This window comes from Nerophis ophidion, linkage group LG12 (assembly GCF_033978795.1).
Source record: "Nerophis ophidion isolate RoL-2023_Sa linkage group LG12, RoL_Noph_v1.0, whole genome shotgun sequence".
Taxonomy (NCBI): Eukaryota; Metazoa; Chordata; class Actinopteri; order Syngnathiformes; family Syngnathidae; genus Nerophis; species Nerophis ophidion.
Genome location: NC_084622.1, coordinates 3,006,853 through 3,023,408, shown reverse-complemented (window position 1 = coordinate 3,023,408; position 16,556 = coordinate 3,006,853). Strand labels below are relative to the sequence as shown.

General features: G+C 42.3%; 2 protein-coding genes across 5 annotated transcripts in view; one reads left to right on the top strand and one right to left on the bottom strand.

Annotated features, from left to right (window-relative positions):
- LOC133562892 (alpha-mannosidase 2C1-like) overlaps window positions 1–16,556 on the top strand; it is a 121,022-nt gene that overhangs the window by 24,831 nt on the left and 79,635 nt on the right. The gene's annotated exons all lie outside the window — the stretch shown is intronic.
- On the bottom strand, window positions 284–6,054 carry LOC133562890 (endonuclease 8-like 1). The gene is made up of 6 exons (XM_061916706.1): window positions 5,770–6,054; window positions 5,558–5,680; window positions 5,454–5,481; window positions 5,308–5,378; window positions 5,051–5,243; window positions 284–1,176 (listed from the first exon to the last, which is right to left on the bottom strand). The coding sequence occupies exons 2-6, from the start codon at window positions 5,600–5,602 to the stop codon at window positions 1,130–1,132; spliced, it is 384 nt and encodes a 127-aa protein (XP_061772690.1). The 5' UTR covers window positions 5,603–5,680; window positions 5,770–6,054; the 3' UTR covers window positions 284–1,129.

The window sequence follows — 16,556 nt, the reverse complement described above, 5'->3', positions numbered from 1 at the left end:
ACAGGACGATTGATCCGTGTTAAGGAAAGAATGAATGGGGCCATGTATCGTGAGATTTTGAGCCAAAACCTCCTTCCATCAGTGAGAGCTTTGAATGGTTGACCAAATACTTATTTTCTACCATAATTTACAAATAAATTATTTAAAATTCCTACAATTTTTTTCACATTCTGTCTCTCACAGTTGAAGTGTACCTATGATGAAAATGACAGACCTCTGTCATCATTTTAAGTGGGAGAACTTGCTCAAGCGCTGGCTGACTAAATACTTTTTTGCCCCACTGTATGTATACATTTTACAGGACTCTCATCGTCTGCCTCAGAGACCCAAGTAGTTGTTAGTGTATTATGCAAATGAGCCATGTTAGTCATTGTAAGAGCCAGATCATGTGTGTATGTCACGTGGTGTTTGTGGATGTGTACACAAGGAACAGAAGCATGTGTCACGTGACATAGGTGGCCGTCACCATAAAGAAGCTTTTTTTACCTGTACTCAAGAGGGAGAGAGGAAAGAGTAGAGCTCGGTAGCCATCATTTCTGTTGACGGCTTGATTAGACGCATTGTCAAGCTTATATTTTTTGCCATGTGTGTACAAAATGATCCTAGGCCATACTTTATTCATCAGACGCAGCCCAGGTGTGCAATATGGTGCTACACATTTACCATCATCTTCTAAATGTCAGTGAAGTGTGTTTCTGGTCTTGCCGTCTCCTCCTGGGCTGAAGGATGACGCGGCTGTGTAGTTGGGTCAAAAGAGACGTCAGAGACACTTTGCTGGGGCGCTATAGCTCGGTTGGTAGAGTGGCTGTGCCAGCAACCTGAGGGTTCCGGGTTCGATCCCCGCTTCTGCCAACCTAGTCACTGCTGTTGTGTCCTCGGGCAAGACACTTTACCCACCTGCACCCAGTGCCACCCACACTGGTTTCAAAATGTAACTTAGATATCGGGCTACACAATGTAAAGCGCTTCGAGTCACAAGAGAAAAGCTCTATATAAATATAATTAACTTCACATTAAATCAAATAATTTACTCTATTGTGATTGAAAAGTATGCCAAGAATAAACTTGTAAAATGTTAATTAAAAATATGTATCATGGAATAAAAACAGTATTTTCCAATAGATGTCCTTTACTTGACATTCTGTCTTGTCAGTCTCCCGCTACGTGTCTTGAAGCCTGCAACAAAAAGTAAGTTTACCACACTTACAGTATAATCTACGAAAGGTTTATGTGTATCAAAACACATGCAAACTTGTTAGCACACGCAAAGCTGATCTAAATATTTGTCGATTAATGAGCAAAATAAGGAGTGCAATCCATCCCATCCATCCATTTTCTATCGCTTATTCCCTCCATTTAACATATTTGTCTTAATGATGTATGCAGAATATATGTTGATTATCAGAATGCCCACAATACTGGGAGGAGAAAATGCAAATACAAATCACTCAACATGAACAGTGAGATTTATCAATGCTGAAACTGTCCTGCAGGCAGTATCGTGCCTCTTAAAAAGTCTGAAATCTGCGTGCAAACTGGCATAGTTGCACACAGGGCTGTGAGAAAGGAGGCGATCACGCTGCAAAGACAACTGAACAGAGAAGCCTTTGTTCTACGTGTGCATGTCATATTTGGACTGTTAGAAATAAAAAGAAGAAGATATATATTCAGCAATATCATTTTATAGCTGCTGGACAACTTAAAGGGCCGATTAAATGAAATTCTATTAACTTATGTTGTTTTTTAATGGTATTCCTTTTTTGATTTAGAAAATATGCACCGTATTTTTCGGACTATAAGTAGCAGGTTTTTTTCATAGTTTGGCCGGGGGTGCGACTTATACTCAGGAGCAACTTATGTGTGAAATTATTAACACATTACCGTAAAATATCAAATAATATTATTTAGCTCATTCACGTAAGAGACTAGACGTATAAGATTTCATGGGATTTATGGATTAGGAGTGAGAGATAGTTTGGTAAAGGTATAGCATGTTCTATATGTTATAGTTATTTGAATGACTCTTACCATAATATGTTAGGTTAACATAGCAGTTGGTTATTTATGCCTCATATAACCTACACTTATTCAGCCTGTTGTTCACTATTCTTGATTTATTTTAAATTGCCTTTCAAATGTCTATTCTTGCTGTTGGCTTTTATCAAATAAATTTTCCCCCAATAATGCGACTTATACTCCAGTGCGACTTGTATGTTTTTTTTCCTTCTTTATTATGCATTTTCGGCAGGTGCGACTTACAAATATATAAAAGCAACACTTTTGTTTTTGCTCCCATTTATCATGAATTGAACTTAAAGATCTGAAACTTTTACTATACACAAAATATATATTCCTCTCAAAAATTACTTACAAATCTGTGTTAGTGAGCATTTCTTATTTGCCAAGATGATCCATCCCACCTCACAGGTGTGGCATATCAAAATGCTGATTGAACAGCATGATTATTGCACAGGTGTGCCTTAGGCTGCACACATTAAAAGGCCACTCTGAAATGTGCAGTTTGGCTTTATTAGGGAGATTATGACAAGAACTGTAACACACTATTGTATGCCGATCCACATTATCTCAAACATGCTTACTGGGTGACATGTCCGGTGAGTATGCTGGTCATGCAAGAACTGGGATGTTTTTAGCTTCCAGATCCTTGCAACATGAGTTAGTAAATTTTATTTATAAAGGTGATGGCCTCGGGTGATTAGTACAACAATGGGGCTCAGGGTCTCGTCACGGTATCTCTGCGCATGGAAAATGCCATCAATAAAATGCACATGGTTTCACTGTCAATAATAACATACCAAAACCTCTGTATTGTGCCAGATGCCATTGAGTGTGAGCATTTACCCACTCAAGTTGGTTAAGAAGACAAACTGCAGCTAGGTCGAGACCCCAATGAGGACCACGAGCATGCAGATGAGCTTTCCTGAGACAGATTGATTGATTGATACTTTTATTAGTAGATTGCACAGTTCAGTACATATTCCGTACAATTGACCACTAATTGGTAACACCCCAATACGTTTTTCAACTTGTTTAAGTCGGGGTCCACGTTAATCAATTCATGGTAGTTTCTTACAGTTTGTGCAGAAATGATATGGTTAAGCAAACCAATTGTTGCAGCAGCTGTCCGGGTGGCAGGTCTGCGGCTGTGAGGCCAGTTGGATGTATTGCCAAATTCTCTGAAACACCTTTGGAGGCGGCTTATACTAAACGGCCTGGGCTACTGGGGTGAAGTTGGAGAAGATGCAGGTGGAGGCCCCCTTGGTGTCCTGGGTTGTAGATTACCTGACTGACAGACCACAGTATGTGCGACTGCAGGACTGTGTGTCTGACAGGCTGGTCAGCAACACCGGGGCCCCGGAGGCTACAGTACTCTTCCCCCTTCCTCTTCACCATTTACACCACCCATTTCCACTATCAGTCAGAGTCCTGCCACCTTCAGAAGTTTTCTGATGACTCTGCGATAGTGGGGTGTATTGAGGATGGTGATGACGAGGAATACAGGACACTGGTGGAGGACTTTGTCACATGGTGTGGAAAGAACCACCTCCAGCTCAATGTTACGGAGACCAAGGAGCTGGTTGTGGACCTGGGAAGGAGGAGGAGTACTTCAGCGACCCCTCTTTCCATCAAGGGGGTGGATGTGGACATGTTTGAGGATTATAAATACCTCGGAGTACACATGGACAACAAGCTGAATAGGTCAAAACACGCTGAGGCCCTCTACAAGAAGGGACAGAGCCGAATCTATATTTCCTTTGGAGGCTAGGATCCTTCAACGTCTGTACAAAGATGTTGAAGATGTTCTACGAGTCGGTGGTGGCGAGCGCCCTCTTGTACGCCGTGGCTTGCTGGGGCAGCGGGCTGAGAGTGAGGGACACAAACAGACTGGACACGCTGGTAGAGAAGGCCAGTAACGAGATGGGAGTGGAGCTGGACTCTCTGGCGGTGGTGTCAGAGAGGAGAAGTCTAGCAAAACTCCTAGCCATTATGGACAACACCTCCCACCCACTACACTCGGACCTTGCAGAGAGAATGAGCACGTTCAGTGGAAGGCTCAGACTCCCAAAATGCAACACGGAACCACACAGGAGGTCCTTCACACCGACAGCCATCAGACTGTATAATGCATATGTTCCTTGACTGCACTTAAATGTAGAATATATTTATATTATTCATATATATTATATTATTTATTATTATCATTGTTTATTGTGAGCGAACTGTGGTGCTGAATTTCCCCCAGGGATCAATAAAGTACTTTCTATTCTATTCTATTCTTATGGCGGAGAAATAAACATTTAATTGACGGGCAACAGCTCTGGTGGACATTGCTGCAGTCAGCATGCCTACTGCACGCTCCCTCGAAACTTGCGACATCTGAAGCATTGTGTTGTGTGATAAAACTGCACATTTCACTGTGGCCTTTTATTTTGGACAGCTCAAGGCACACCTGTCAGGTGGGATGGATTATCTTGGCAAAGAAAAAATGCTCACTAACAAATGTATACAGATTTGTGAACAATATTTGAGAGGAACAGGTATTTTGTGTTTATAGTCAAAGTTTTTGATCTTTGAGTTCATTTAAATTGGGAACAAGAACAAAAGCGTTGCGTTTTTTTTTTTTGTATTTAGTATAACTCCTAAAAAAATGTCTTGCAATATGCAGTTTGATCATTCCTGCTGCAAATAGTATACATATTGTGATTCTATATTGCAGAAAAGGTGTTAGATTATCGATATGTGCTATAATCTAATATAAGCCCCCCTCCAGTGTGGAGAGCATAATAACATGAATGTAGAGGGAAAGAAGTGTTTCCAAGGGCACATAATGCTTCTAGTACACAAAAATAGGGTGATCTGCGCCACTTTTGCAGCTATCAATTGCACAAAGTAGATCACATACAACAACGTCCACCAACAGTACATGCAATTTTATAGTTTGCGCACACAGATAAGTGTGTGGGAATTGGATCCTCAAAGATCAGGCTCTTAATATTTTCAGAAAATGGGAGTATTATTAGAATCAGACCTGCAGCCGGCTCTGTATTGTTCTTTTTCCTCCTGCCTGACGTGGATTTCGGTTCTTGCTGAGGTGTGTTTGCTGATGTTCTTCTGGCTGTGGCTTCTTCTTGAGGTCCATTTTCTTCTTCCTTTGCTGCTTTTGTTGGCTTTTTGGCTGCTTTTTTCTTCACTGTGCTGTCAGAGTTGTGTTTCCTGGACACCTGAAGTACAGCCACAATGGGGTTAGATTTCTATGTGCTGGTGGTGATTACCTACTGAATATACCTTTTTCTTGCGGGGGTAATCATGGTCTGCATCTGTATCTTTTCTCTTTTTGGCCTTTGGAGACTTTGATTCTGGTGTGTGAGAAAAGACACACTAAGCTTTCTCTTATGTGTAATGGTATCTCAACTATTTTTTCTGGCGTTTACCTTTAGGAGCCATAGGACCTGGATCGCCCTGAAATGACACCATTTTATATTAGTCAATACATGCTACAAATATAGTTGTTACGTATGAAAATGTGTTTGCGTACTTTGAACCACATAGTCCTGCCATTGTGGTCGCGTACAGACTTCATTCCATCCAGATAGTAACACTGCAACCAGGCCTCAGAAACCTGGGTAGTCTTTCTTCTCTGGATCGTAACCTTTCCCACCTCCATAAACAAAAAGTCGAAATAAGAGGAGCACCTTTGTGTCGTTGTCTTCCCCCCACCCCGATCAACCTTGAAACATGGATTCTTACCTAAGTTCACCACCTCCAGCAGTACTGTGTGGCAAAGTCTGAGCAGGTCTGTATTCTCCTCTTCCATTTTGTCCTTTTTGGCTCCCTTAACATTTTTGGGCAAAATAAACTGTTAATAATCGAGGTAAAATACTTGTTTGTACTTATTTGACCTTTTTGCTATGGATCTCCTTTTTTACAGCTTTCTTGTCTTCACACGCATCCTCTGACTCGAGGCATTCCAGCACAGTCCGGGCAGGCACAAAGGGTGGAATACCTGCAACAACTTCATAGTTCTTTGAAACTATCGCCACCATGTGGTCATACCTGCAACAACTTCATAGTTCTTTGAAACTATCGCCACCATGTGGTCATACCTGCAACAACTTCATAGTTCTTTGAAACTATCGCCACCACGTGGTCATACCTGCAACAACTTCATAGTTCTTTGAAACTATCGCCACCATGTGGTCATACCTGCAACAACTTCATAGTTCTTTGAAACTATCGCCACCATGTGGTCATACCTGCAACAACTTCATAGTTCTTTGAAACTATCGCCACCACGTGGTCATACCTGCAACAACTTCATAGTTCTTTGAAACTATCGCCACCATGTGGTCATACCTGCAACAACTTCATAGTTCTTTGAAACTATCGCCACCACGTGGTCATACCTGCAACAACTTCATAATTCTTTGAAACTATCGCCACCACGTGGTCATACCTGCAACAACTTCATAGTTCTTTGAAACTATCGCCACCATGTGGTCACACCTGCAACAACTTCATAGTTCTTTGAAACTATCGCTACCATGTGGTCACACCTGAAACTAATTCATAGTTCTTTGAAACTATCGCCACCACGTTGTCATACCTGCAACAACTTCATAGTTCTTTGAAACTATCGCCACCATGTGGTCATACCTGCAACAACTTCATAGTTCTTTGAAACTATCGCCACCATGTGGTCATACCTGCAACAACTTCATAGTTCTTTGAAACTATCGCCACCACGTTGTCATACCTGCAACAACTTCATAGTTCTTTGAAACTATCGCCACCATGTGGTCACACCTGCAACAACTTCATAGTTCTTTGAAACTATCGCCACCACTTGGTCACACCTGCAACAACTTCATAGTTCTTTGAAACTATCGCCACCACTTGGTCACACCTGCAACAACTTCATAGTTCTTTGAAACTATCGCCACCACGTGGTCATACCTGCAACAACTTCATAGTTCTTTGAAATTATCGCCACCACGTGGTCATTTCTGCAACAACTTCATAGTTCTTTGAAACTATCGCCACCACGTTGTCATACCTGCAACAACTTCATAGTTCTTTGAAACTATCGCCACCATGTGGTCATACCTGCAACAACTTCATAGTTCTTTGAAACTATCGCCACCATGTGGTCACACCTGCAACAACTTCATAGTTCTTTGAAACTATCGCCACCACGTGGTCATACCTGAAACAAATTCATAGTTCTTTGAAACTATCGCCACCACGTTGTCATACCTGCAACAACTTCATAGTTCTTTGAACTATCGCCACCATGTGGTCACACCTGCAACAACTTCATAGTTCTTTGAAACTATCGCCACCATGTGGTCATACCTGCAACAACTTCATAGTTCTTTGAAACTATCGCCACCATGTGGTCACACCTGCAACAACTTCATAGTTCTTTGAAACTATCGCCACCATGTGGTCACACCTGCAACAACTTCATAGTTCTTTGAAACTATCGCCACCATGTGGTCATACCTGCAACAACTTCATAGTTCTTTGAAACTATCGCCACCATGTGGTCACACCTGCAACAACTTCATAGTTCTTTGAAACTATCGCCACCACGTGGTCATACCTGCAACAACTTCATAGTTCTTTGAAACTATCGCCACCATGTGGTCACACCTGCAACAACTTCATAGTTCTTTGAAACTATCGCCACCACGTGGTCATACCTGCAACAACTTCATAGTTCTTTGAAACTATCGCCACCACGTTGTCATACCTGCAACAACTTCATAGTTCTTTGAAACTATCGCCACCATGTGGTCACACCTGCAACAACTTCATAGTTCTTTGAAACTATCGCCACCATGTGGTCATACCTGCAACAACTTCATAGTTCTTTGAAACTATCGCCACCACGTTGTCATACCTGCAACAACTTCATAGTTCTTTGAAACTATCGCCACCATGTGGTCACACCTGCAACAACTTCATAGTTCTTTGAAACTATCGCCACCATGTGGTCATACCTGCAACAACTTCATAGTTCTTTGAAACTATCGCCACCATGTGGTCATACCTGCAACAACTTCATAGTTCTTTGAAACTATCGCCACCACGTTGTCATACCTGCAACAACTTCATAGTTCTTTGAAACTATCGCCATCCTTTTGTGTTTCCCTCTTGTTTTCATGTGTTATTATATTTTTTTGCCTTTTGGTCCGGGACCCTTTGGGACTGTGTGACAAGGGGTAGAACTTTCGTGACCTCTGCGGTGCTTTTTGTGGACTTCTGGATCTGCCTCCCGGGAGCCTTTTGACCATGGAGACCAGCTGCTGGGTCACTGCCACACCAGAGTCGGTTTGGAGGGACTGGAGTAGATGCGGATGAGGGGACAGGACTGCGGAGCTAGCTCTGAGCGCTGGGACGGAGAGGCTTCGTGGTGTCTTGGCTGGGTGAGCAGGTGTCAGACACCTCAGTCTCCTTGGACGTATCCTCGCTCATCCATGCGGACTGGACACTGGCCAAGAGTTGGTTGGCGGCTGAGAGTGGAGTCAGTTCTCTTGGTTGCTTTGTTGGGTCTGCTCCTGTTTCTGGCCATGCTCCCTCCACCCCAGTGGACGATGGCGTGGAACACCGCAGAGGCCACCACAGTGTATATGTTTCTTTTAGTTGTTATTCATAGCTGTATGTAGAAGTGTCTGCTTGTAGCCGCTGTATTAATGTCTTTAATGTCCTTTGTCTTCTTTGATGTTTACCTCTTACACACATGTGAGAGGGATGTGTACTATGGCTATAAGTTGTTATTTTTTCCCTTGGCCTAAGTCATGACCCCTTCTCCAGGGCCCAGGCTTAGACCATTTTTTTTTCAGTATATTTTATTTTATTTTAATCTTCTATTTTTTTCACCCATTCCCAACCTCATTATACTTTACAGAGCCAGGAGTCCTCGATAACATTTGTGTATGGAACACAATCTTATTGTCACAAGACCCAGGGTAGACTAGGGGTTAAGACTGCTGACTTTGAATGAAAAGTACTGAGTTCCAAACCCACTCTGATTGATAGTATTTTTTTTTTTACCTCATCATACTTTACCAAGGCCGGGAGTCGTTGATTACATTTGTGTATAAACTAAAATCCTACCTTTACAAGATTTAAGGTAGCCCAGTGGTTAAGACTGTTGCATGAGAACAAACTGTACAGAGTTCAAACCCTACTCCGGTCAGCAGTATTTTTTCCACCTCATCATACTTCAGTGAGTCAGGGGTCGTATATAACAATTGTGTATGAAAATAAACCCATCTATAACAGGACCAGGGGTAGCTCAGTGGTTAAGACTGCTGACTCTTAATGACAGGTACTGGGTTCGAATCCCCCTCATGTTGACAAAATTTTGTTTAAGCTTGTCATACTTTACTGAGCCAGGAGTCCTCGATTAAATTTGTGTATAGAACACAATCTTCTCTTCACGAGACCCAGGATAGACCAGGGGTTAAGACATCTGACTCGGAATGAAAAGTACTAGGTTCAAGTCCCACTCAGGTTGACTGTATTTTGTTCTACCTCATCAAACTTTACTGGGCCATCAGTCCTCGATTACATTTGTGTATGAAAAAAAAAATATCTCATCAAGACCCAGGATAGCCCAATGGTTAAGACTGCTGACTCTGAATGACAGGTACTGGGTTCGAATCCCACTCATGTTGACAAGATTTTGTTTAAGCTTGTCATACTTTACTGAGCTAGGAGTCCTCGATTACATTTGTGTATAGGACACAATCTTCTCTTCACGAGACCCAGGATAGACCAGGGGTTAAGACATCTGACTCGGAATGAAAAGTACTGGGTTCAAATCCCACTCAGTTTGAGTGTATTTTGTTCTACCTCATCAAACTTTACTGGGCCACAGTCCTCGATTACATTTGTGTATGAAAAAAAAATGCCTCATCAAGACCCAGGATAGCCCAGTGGTTAAGACTGTTGACTCAGGTTGAAGAGTGTGGGGTTCGACTCCTGCTTGGGTCGACGTGTAATTTAAAAGATCAGCTGGAGGCTGCAAGTTGACAAATATTGTAATTGTGTCATTTCTCTCATGTAATGTTAAAATAATAATTTACTTTTTTTTATCCAATTACAATTAACCTATTTTATTTTATTTGTACCCAGGAGAGGTCATTGGTCAACGCTCTTTATTTATCCTATTCTCACCCACCTCAGGAGTTACGCTCACTCGCACACACTCCTACACGCACACACACACACACACACGCGCACTCATTCTCACACACACACACAGGTAACCCCTGAGGCGTCATCATTGACTATTTGACAATTTATTTTGGATTATTATTATCTTTAGTGTTGACTTAATTTTTCAACTATATGTTAGTCAAACAACTAGCACATAACATTACTCTGTGTGGGGGAGAAGAAACAGCCCACAATGTATGTCGTCTTGACGCCATACTGCCAAATTACTGATTCCATGTATGGGATTTGAACTCACTACTCCTGTATTAGGAGCCCACAGTGTTGACCATTGAGCTATCCTGGGTCCCGGGAAAATTTGGTTTTCGCTCATATACAAATGCTATCAGTGAACTATGATCAGGCAAAACAAAGAACAAGAACTTCCCGGATGTGGATTTGAACCCAGTAGTACTGCGTGTGAGGCAGCAGTCTTAACCATTGAGCTATCACAGGTCCCACTAAGACTTGTTTTTCACTCATATACAAATGTAATCAGTGAACTATGATCAAGGCAAAACAATAAACTAGCTCTTCCTACAAATGGATTTGAACCCAGTAGTTCTGCATGAGAGGTAGCAGTCTTAACCATTGAGCTATCCTGAGTCTTGTTGTAAATGTAGTCCGTCTCATTCATTAATGGAATCGTGACATCTGTCCCAGTAAAATACGATTGAGGTGGAGCTCAATTTTGAACTGAAGTTACATATCAAACCAATTGGGATTCAAACCCAGTACCCCCGTATTTGAAGCTCACAGTGTTGACCATTGAGGTATCCTGGTTCCATCAAGACATGATTTTCACTCATATACAAATGCAATCATTCAACAATGATAGAGATGAAACAAAAAACAAAACCTCCCATCTTTTGGATTTGAACCCAGTAGTACTGTGTGAGAGGCAGCAGTCTTAACCATTGAGCATTTTGGGTTCTACTGCTCTATGATTTGTCTCAATATACAAATGTTACATACCTGTTGTTGAGTAGTTGGTGTGTGCCATGTCTCTCAGGTGTGACATACCTGTTGTTGGTGTGTGCCATGTCTCTCAGGTGTGACATACCTGTTGTTGGTGTGTGCCATGTCTCTCAGGTGTGACATACCTGTTGTTGGTGTGTGCCATGTCTCTCAGGTGTGACATACCTGTTGTTGTCATACCTGCCAGCTTGTCTGCAGCAATAAACAAGTCATCAATTGAGTCCACAAGATGTTTGATGTTTATTCCTCTCATGTTGAAGTAGTTCCCATCTGCAGTTCGCCCACTGTGCTCTATCGCCACCAAGTGGTCATACCTGCAACAACTTCATAGTTCTCTGAAACTATCGCCACCACGTTGTCATACCTGCAACAACTTCATAGTTCTTTGAAACTATCGCCACCATGTGGTCACACCTGCAACAACTTCATAGTTCTGTGAAACTATCGCCACCACGTGGTCATACCTGCAACAACTTCATAGTTCTTTGAAACTATCGCCACCATGTGGTCATACCTGCAACAACTTCATAGTTCTTTGAAACTATCGCCACCATGTGGTCATACCTGCAACAACTTCATAGTTCTTTGAAACTATCGCCTCCATGTGGGCACACCTGCAACAACTTCATAGTTCTTTGAAACTATCGCCACCACGTTGTCATACCTGCAACAACTTCATAGTTCTTTGAAACTATCGCCACCACGTGGTCATACCTGCAACAACTTCATAGTTCTTTGAAACTATCGCCTCCATGTGGGCACACCTGCAACAACTTCATAGTTCTTTGAAACTATCGCCACCACGTTGTCATACCTGCAACAACTTCATAGTTCTTTGAAACTATCGCCACCACGTGGTCATACCTGCAACAACTTCATAGTTCTTTGAAACTATCGCCACCACGTGGTCATACCTGCAACAACTTCATAGTTCTTTGAAACTATCGCCACCACGTTGTCATACCTGCAACAACTTCATAGTTCTCTGAAACTATCGCCACCACGTTGTCATACCTGCAACAACTTCATAGTTCTTTGAAACTATCGCCACCATGTGGTCATACCTGCAACAACTTCATAGTTCTTTGAAACTATAGCCACCACGTTGTCATACCTGCAACAACTTCATAGTTCTTTGAAACTATCGCCACCACGTGGTCATACCTGCAACAACTTCATAGTTCTTTGAAACTATCGCCACCACGTGGTCATACCTGCAACAACTTCATAGTTCTTTGAAACTATCGCCACCACGTTGTCATACCTGCAACAACTTCATAGTTCTTTGAAACTATCGCCACCATGTGGTCACACCTGCAACAACTTCATAGTTCTTTGAAACTATCGCCACCACGTGGTCACACCTGCAACAACTTCATAGTTCTTTGAAACTATCGCCACCACGTGGTCACACCTGAAACAAATTCATAGTTCTTTGAAACTATCGCCACCACGTGGTCATACCTGCAACAACTTCATAGTTCTTTGAAACTATCGCCACCATGTGGTCATACCTGCAACAACTTCATAGTTCTTTGAAACTATCGCCACCATGTGGTCATACCTGCGACAACTTCATAGTTCTTTGAAACTATCGCCACCATGTGGTCATACCTGCAACAACTTCATAGTTCTTTGAAACTATCGCCACCATGTGGTTTTTTCCAAGATGGCCCTGCTGTAGTGGCTGCTGTTGGCAGGAGCTCTGTGATCTTGTGTCATCCTTTTGTGTTTCCTTCTTGTTTTCATGTGTTATTATATTTTTTTGCCTTTTGGTCCGGGACCCTTTGGGACTGGGTGACAAGGGGTAGAACTTTCGTGACCTCTGCGGTGCTTTTTGTGGACTTCTGGATCTGCCTCCCGGGAGCCTTTTGACCATGGAGACCAGCTGCTGGGTCACTGCCACACCAGAGTCGGTTTGGAGGGACTGGAGTAGATGCGGATGAGGGGACAGGACTGCGGAGCTAGCTCTGAGCGCTGGGACGGAGAGGCTTCGCGGTGTCTTGGCTGGGTGAGCAGGTGTCAGACACCTCAGTCTCCTTGGACGTATCCTCGCTCATCCATGCGGACTTGACACTGGCCAAGAGTTGGTTGGCGGCTGAGAGTGGAGTCAGTTCTCTTGGTTGCTTTGTTGGGTCTGCTCCTGTTTCTGGCCATGCTCCCTCCACCCCAGTGGACGATGGCGTGGAACACCGCAGAGGCCACCACAGTGTATATGTTTCTTTTAGTTGTTATTCATAGCTGTATGTAGAAGTGTCTGCTTGTAGCCGCTGCTTTAATGTCTTTAATGTCCTTTGTCTTCTTTGATGTTTACCTCTTACACACATGTGAGAGGAATGTGTACTATGGCTATAAGTTGTTATTTTTCCCCTTGGCCTAAGTCATGACCCCTTCTCCAGGGCCCAGGCTTAGACCATTTTTTTCAGTATATTTTATTTTATTTTAATCTTCTATTTTTTTCACCCATTCCCAACCTCATTATACTTTACAGAGCCAGGAGTCCTCGATAACATTTATGTATGGAACACAATCTTATTGTCACAAGACCCAGGGTAGACTAGTGGTTAAGACTGCTGATTTTGAATGAGTAGTACTGAGTTCCAAACCCACTCTGGTTGATAGTATTTTTTTTTTACCTCATCATACTTTACCAAGGCCGGGAGTCGTTGATTACATTTGTGTATGGACTAAAATCCTACCTTTACAAGACTGAAGGTAGCCCAGTGGTTAAGACTGTTGCATGAGAACAAGCTGTACAGAGTTCAAACCCTACTCCGGTCAGCAGTGTTTTTTCCACCTCATCATACTTCAGTGAGTCAGGGGTCGTATATAACAATTGTGTATGGAAATAAACCCATCTATCACAGGACCAGGGATAGCTCAGTGGTTAAGACTGCAGACTCTGAATAACAGGTACTGGGTTCGAATCCCACTCATGTTGACAAAATTTTGTTTAAGCTTGTCATACTTTACTGAGCCAGGAGTCCTCGATTACATTTGTGTATAGAACACAATCTTCTATTCACGAGACCCAGGATAGACCAGGTGTTAAGACATCTGACTCGGAATGAAAAGTTCTAGGTTCAAGTCCCACTCAGGTTGACTGTATTTTGTTCTACCTCATCAAACTTTACTGGGCCATCAGTCCTCGATTACATTTGTGTATGAAAAAAAATATATCTCATCAAGACCCAGGATAGCCCAGTGGTTAAGACTGCTGACTCTGAATGACAGGTACTGGGTTCGAATCCCACTCATGTTGACAAAATTTTGTTTAAGCTTGTCATACTTTACTGAGCTAGGAGTCCTCGATTACATTTGTGTATAGAACACAATCTTCTCTTCACAAGACCCAGGATAGACCAGGGGTTAAGACATCTGACTCGGAATGAAAAGTACTGGGTTCAAATCCCACTCAGCTTGAGTGTATTTTGTTCTACATCATCAAACTTTACTGGCCCACAGTCCTCGATTACATTTGTGTATGAAAAAAAAATGTTTCATAAAGACCCAGGATAGCCCAGTGGTTAAGACTGTTGACTCAGTTTGAAGAGTGTGGGGTTCGACTCCCGCTTGGGTCGACGTGTAATTTAAAAGATCAGCTAGAGGCTGCAAGTTGACAAATATTGTAATTGTGTCATTTCTCTCATGTAATGTTAAAATAATAATTTAATTTACTTTTTTTTTATCCAATTACAATTAACCTATTTTATTTTATTTGTACCCAGGAGAGCTCATTGGTCAACACTCTTTATTTATCCTATTCCCACCCACCTCAGGAGTTACGCTCACTCGCACACACTCCTACACACACACACACACACACACACGCGCACTCATTCTCACACACACACACACACACACAGGTAACCCCTGAGGTGTCATCATTGACTATTTGACAATTTATTTTGGATTATTATTATCTTTAGTGTTGACTTAATTTTTCAACTATATGTTAGTCAAACAACTAGCACATAACATTATTCTGTGTGGGGGAGAAGAAACAGCCCACAATGTATGTCGTCTTGACGCCATACTGCCAAATTACTGATTCCATGTATGGGATTTGAACTCACTACTCCTGTATTAGGAGCCCACAGTGTTGACCATTGAGCTATCCTGGGTCCCGGGAAAGTTTGGTTTTCGCTCATATACAAATGCTATCAGTGAACTATGATCAGGCAAAACAAAGAACAAGAACTTCCCGGATGTGGATTTGAACCCAGTAGTACTGCGTGTGAGGCAGCAGTCTTAACCATTGAGCTATCACAGGTCCCACTAAGATTTGTTTTTCACTCATATACAAATGTAATCAGTGAACTATGATCAAGGCAAAACAATAAACTAGCTCTTCCTACAAATGGATTTGAACCCAGTAGCTCTGCATGAGAGGTAGCAGTCTTAACCATTGAGCTATCCTGAGTCTTGTTGTAAATGTAGTCCGTCTCATTCATTAATGGAATCGTGACATCTGTCCCAGTAAAATACGATTGAGGTGGAGCTCAATTTTGAACTGAAGTTACATATCAAACCAATTGGGATTCAAACCCTGTACTCCCGTATTTGAAGCTCACAGTGTTGACCATTGAGGTATCCTGGTTCCATCAAGACATGATTTTCACTCATATACAAATGCAATCATTTAACAATGATAGAGATGAAACAAAAAACAAGACCTCCCATCCTGTGGATTTGAACCCAGTAGTACTGTGTGAGAGGCAGCAGTCTTAACCATTGAGCATTTTGGGTTCTACTGCTCTATGATTTGTCTCAATATACAAATGTTACATACCTGTTGTTGAGTAGTTGGTGTGTGCCATGTCTCTCAGGTGTGACATACCTGTTGTTGGTGTGTGCCATGTCTCTCAGGTGTGACATACCTGTTGTTGGTGTGTGCCATGTCTCTCAGGTGTGACATACCTGTTGTTGGTGTGTGCCATGTCTCTCAGGTGTGACATACCTGTTGTTGGTGTGTGCCATGTCTCTCAGGTGTGACATACCTGTTGTTGGTGTGTGCCATGTCTCTCAGGTGTGACATACCTGTTGTTGTCATACCTGCCAGCTTGTCTGCAGCAATAAACAAGTCATCAATTGAGTCCACAAGATGTTTGATGTTTATTTCTCTCATGTTGAAGTAGTTCCCATCTGCAGTTCGCCCACTGCGCTCTATCGCCACCATGTGGTCATACCTGCAACAACTTCATAGTTCTTTGAAACTATCGCCACCATGTGGTCATACATGATATATGATGTGTGATATATGATGTATGATATATGATGTGTGATACATGATGTGTGATACATGATGTGTGATATATGATGTGTGATACATG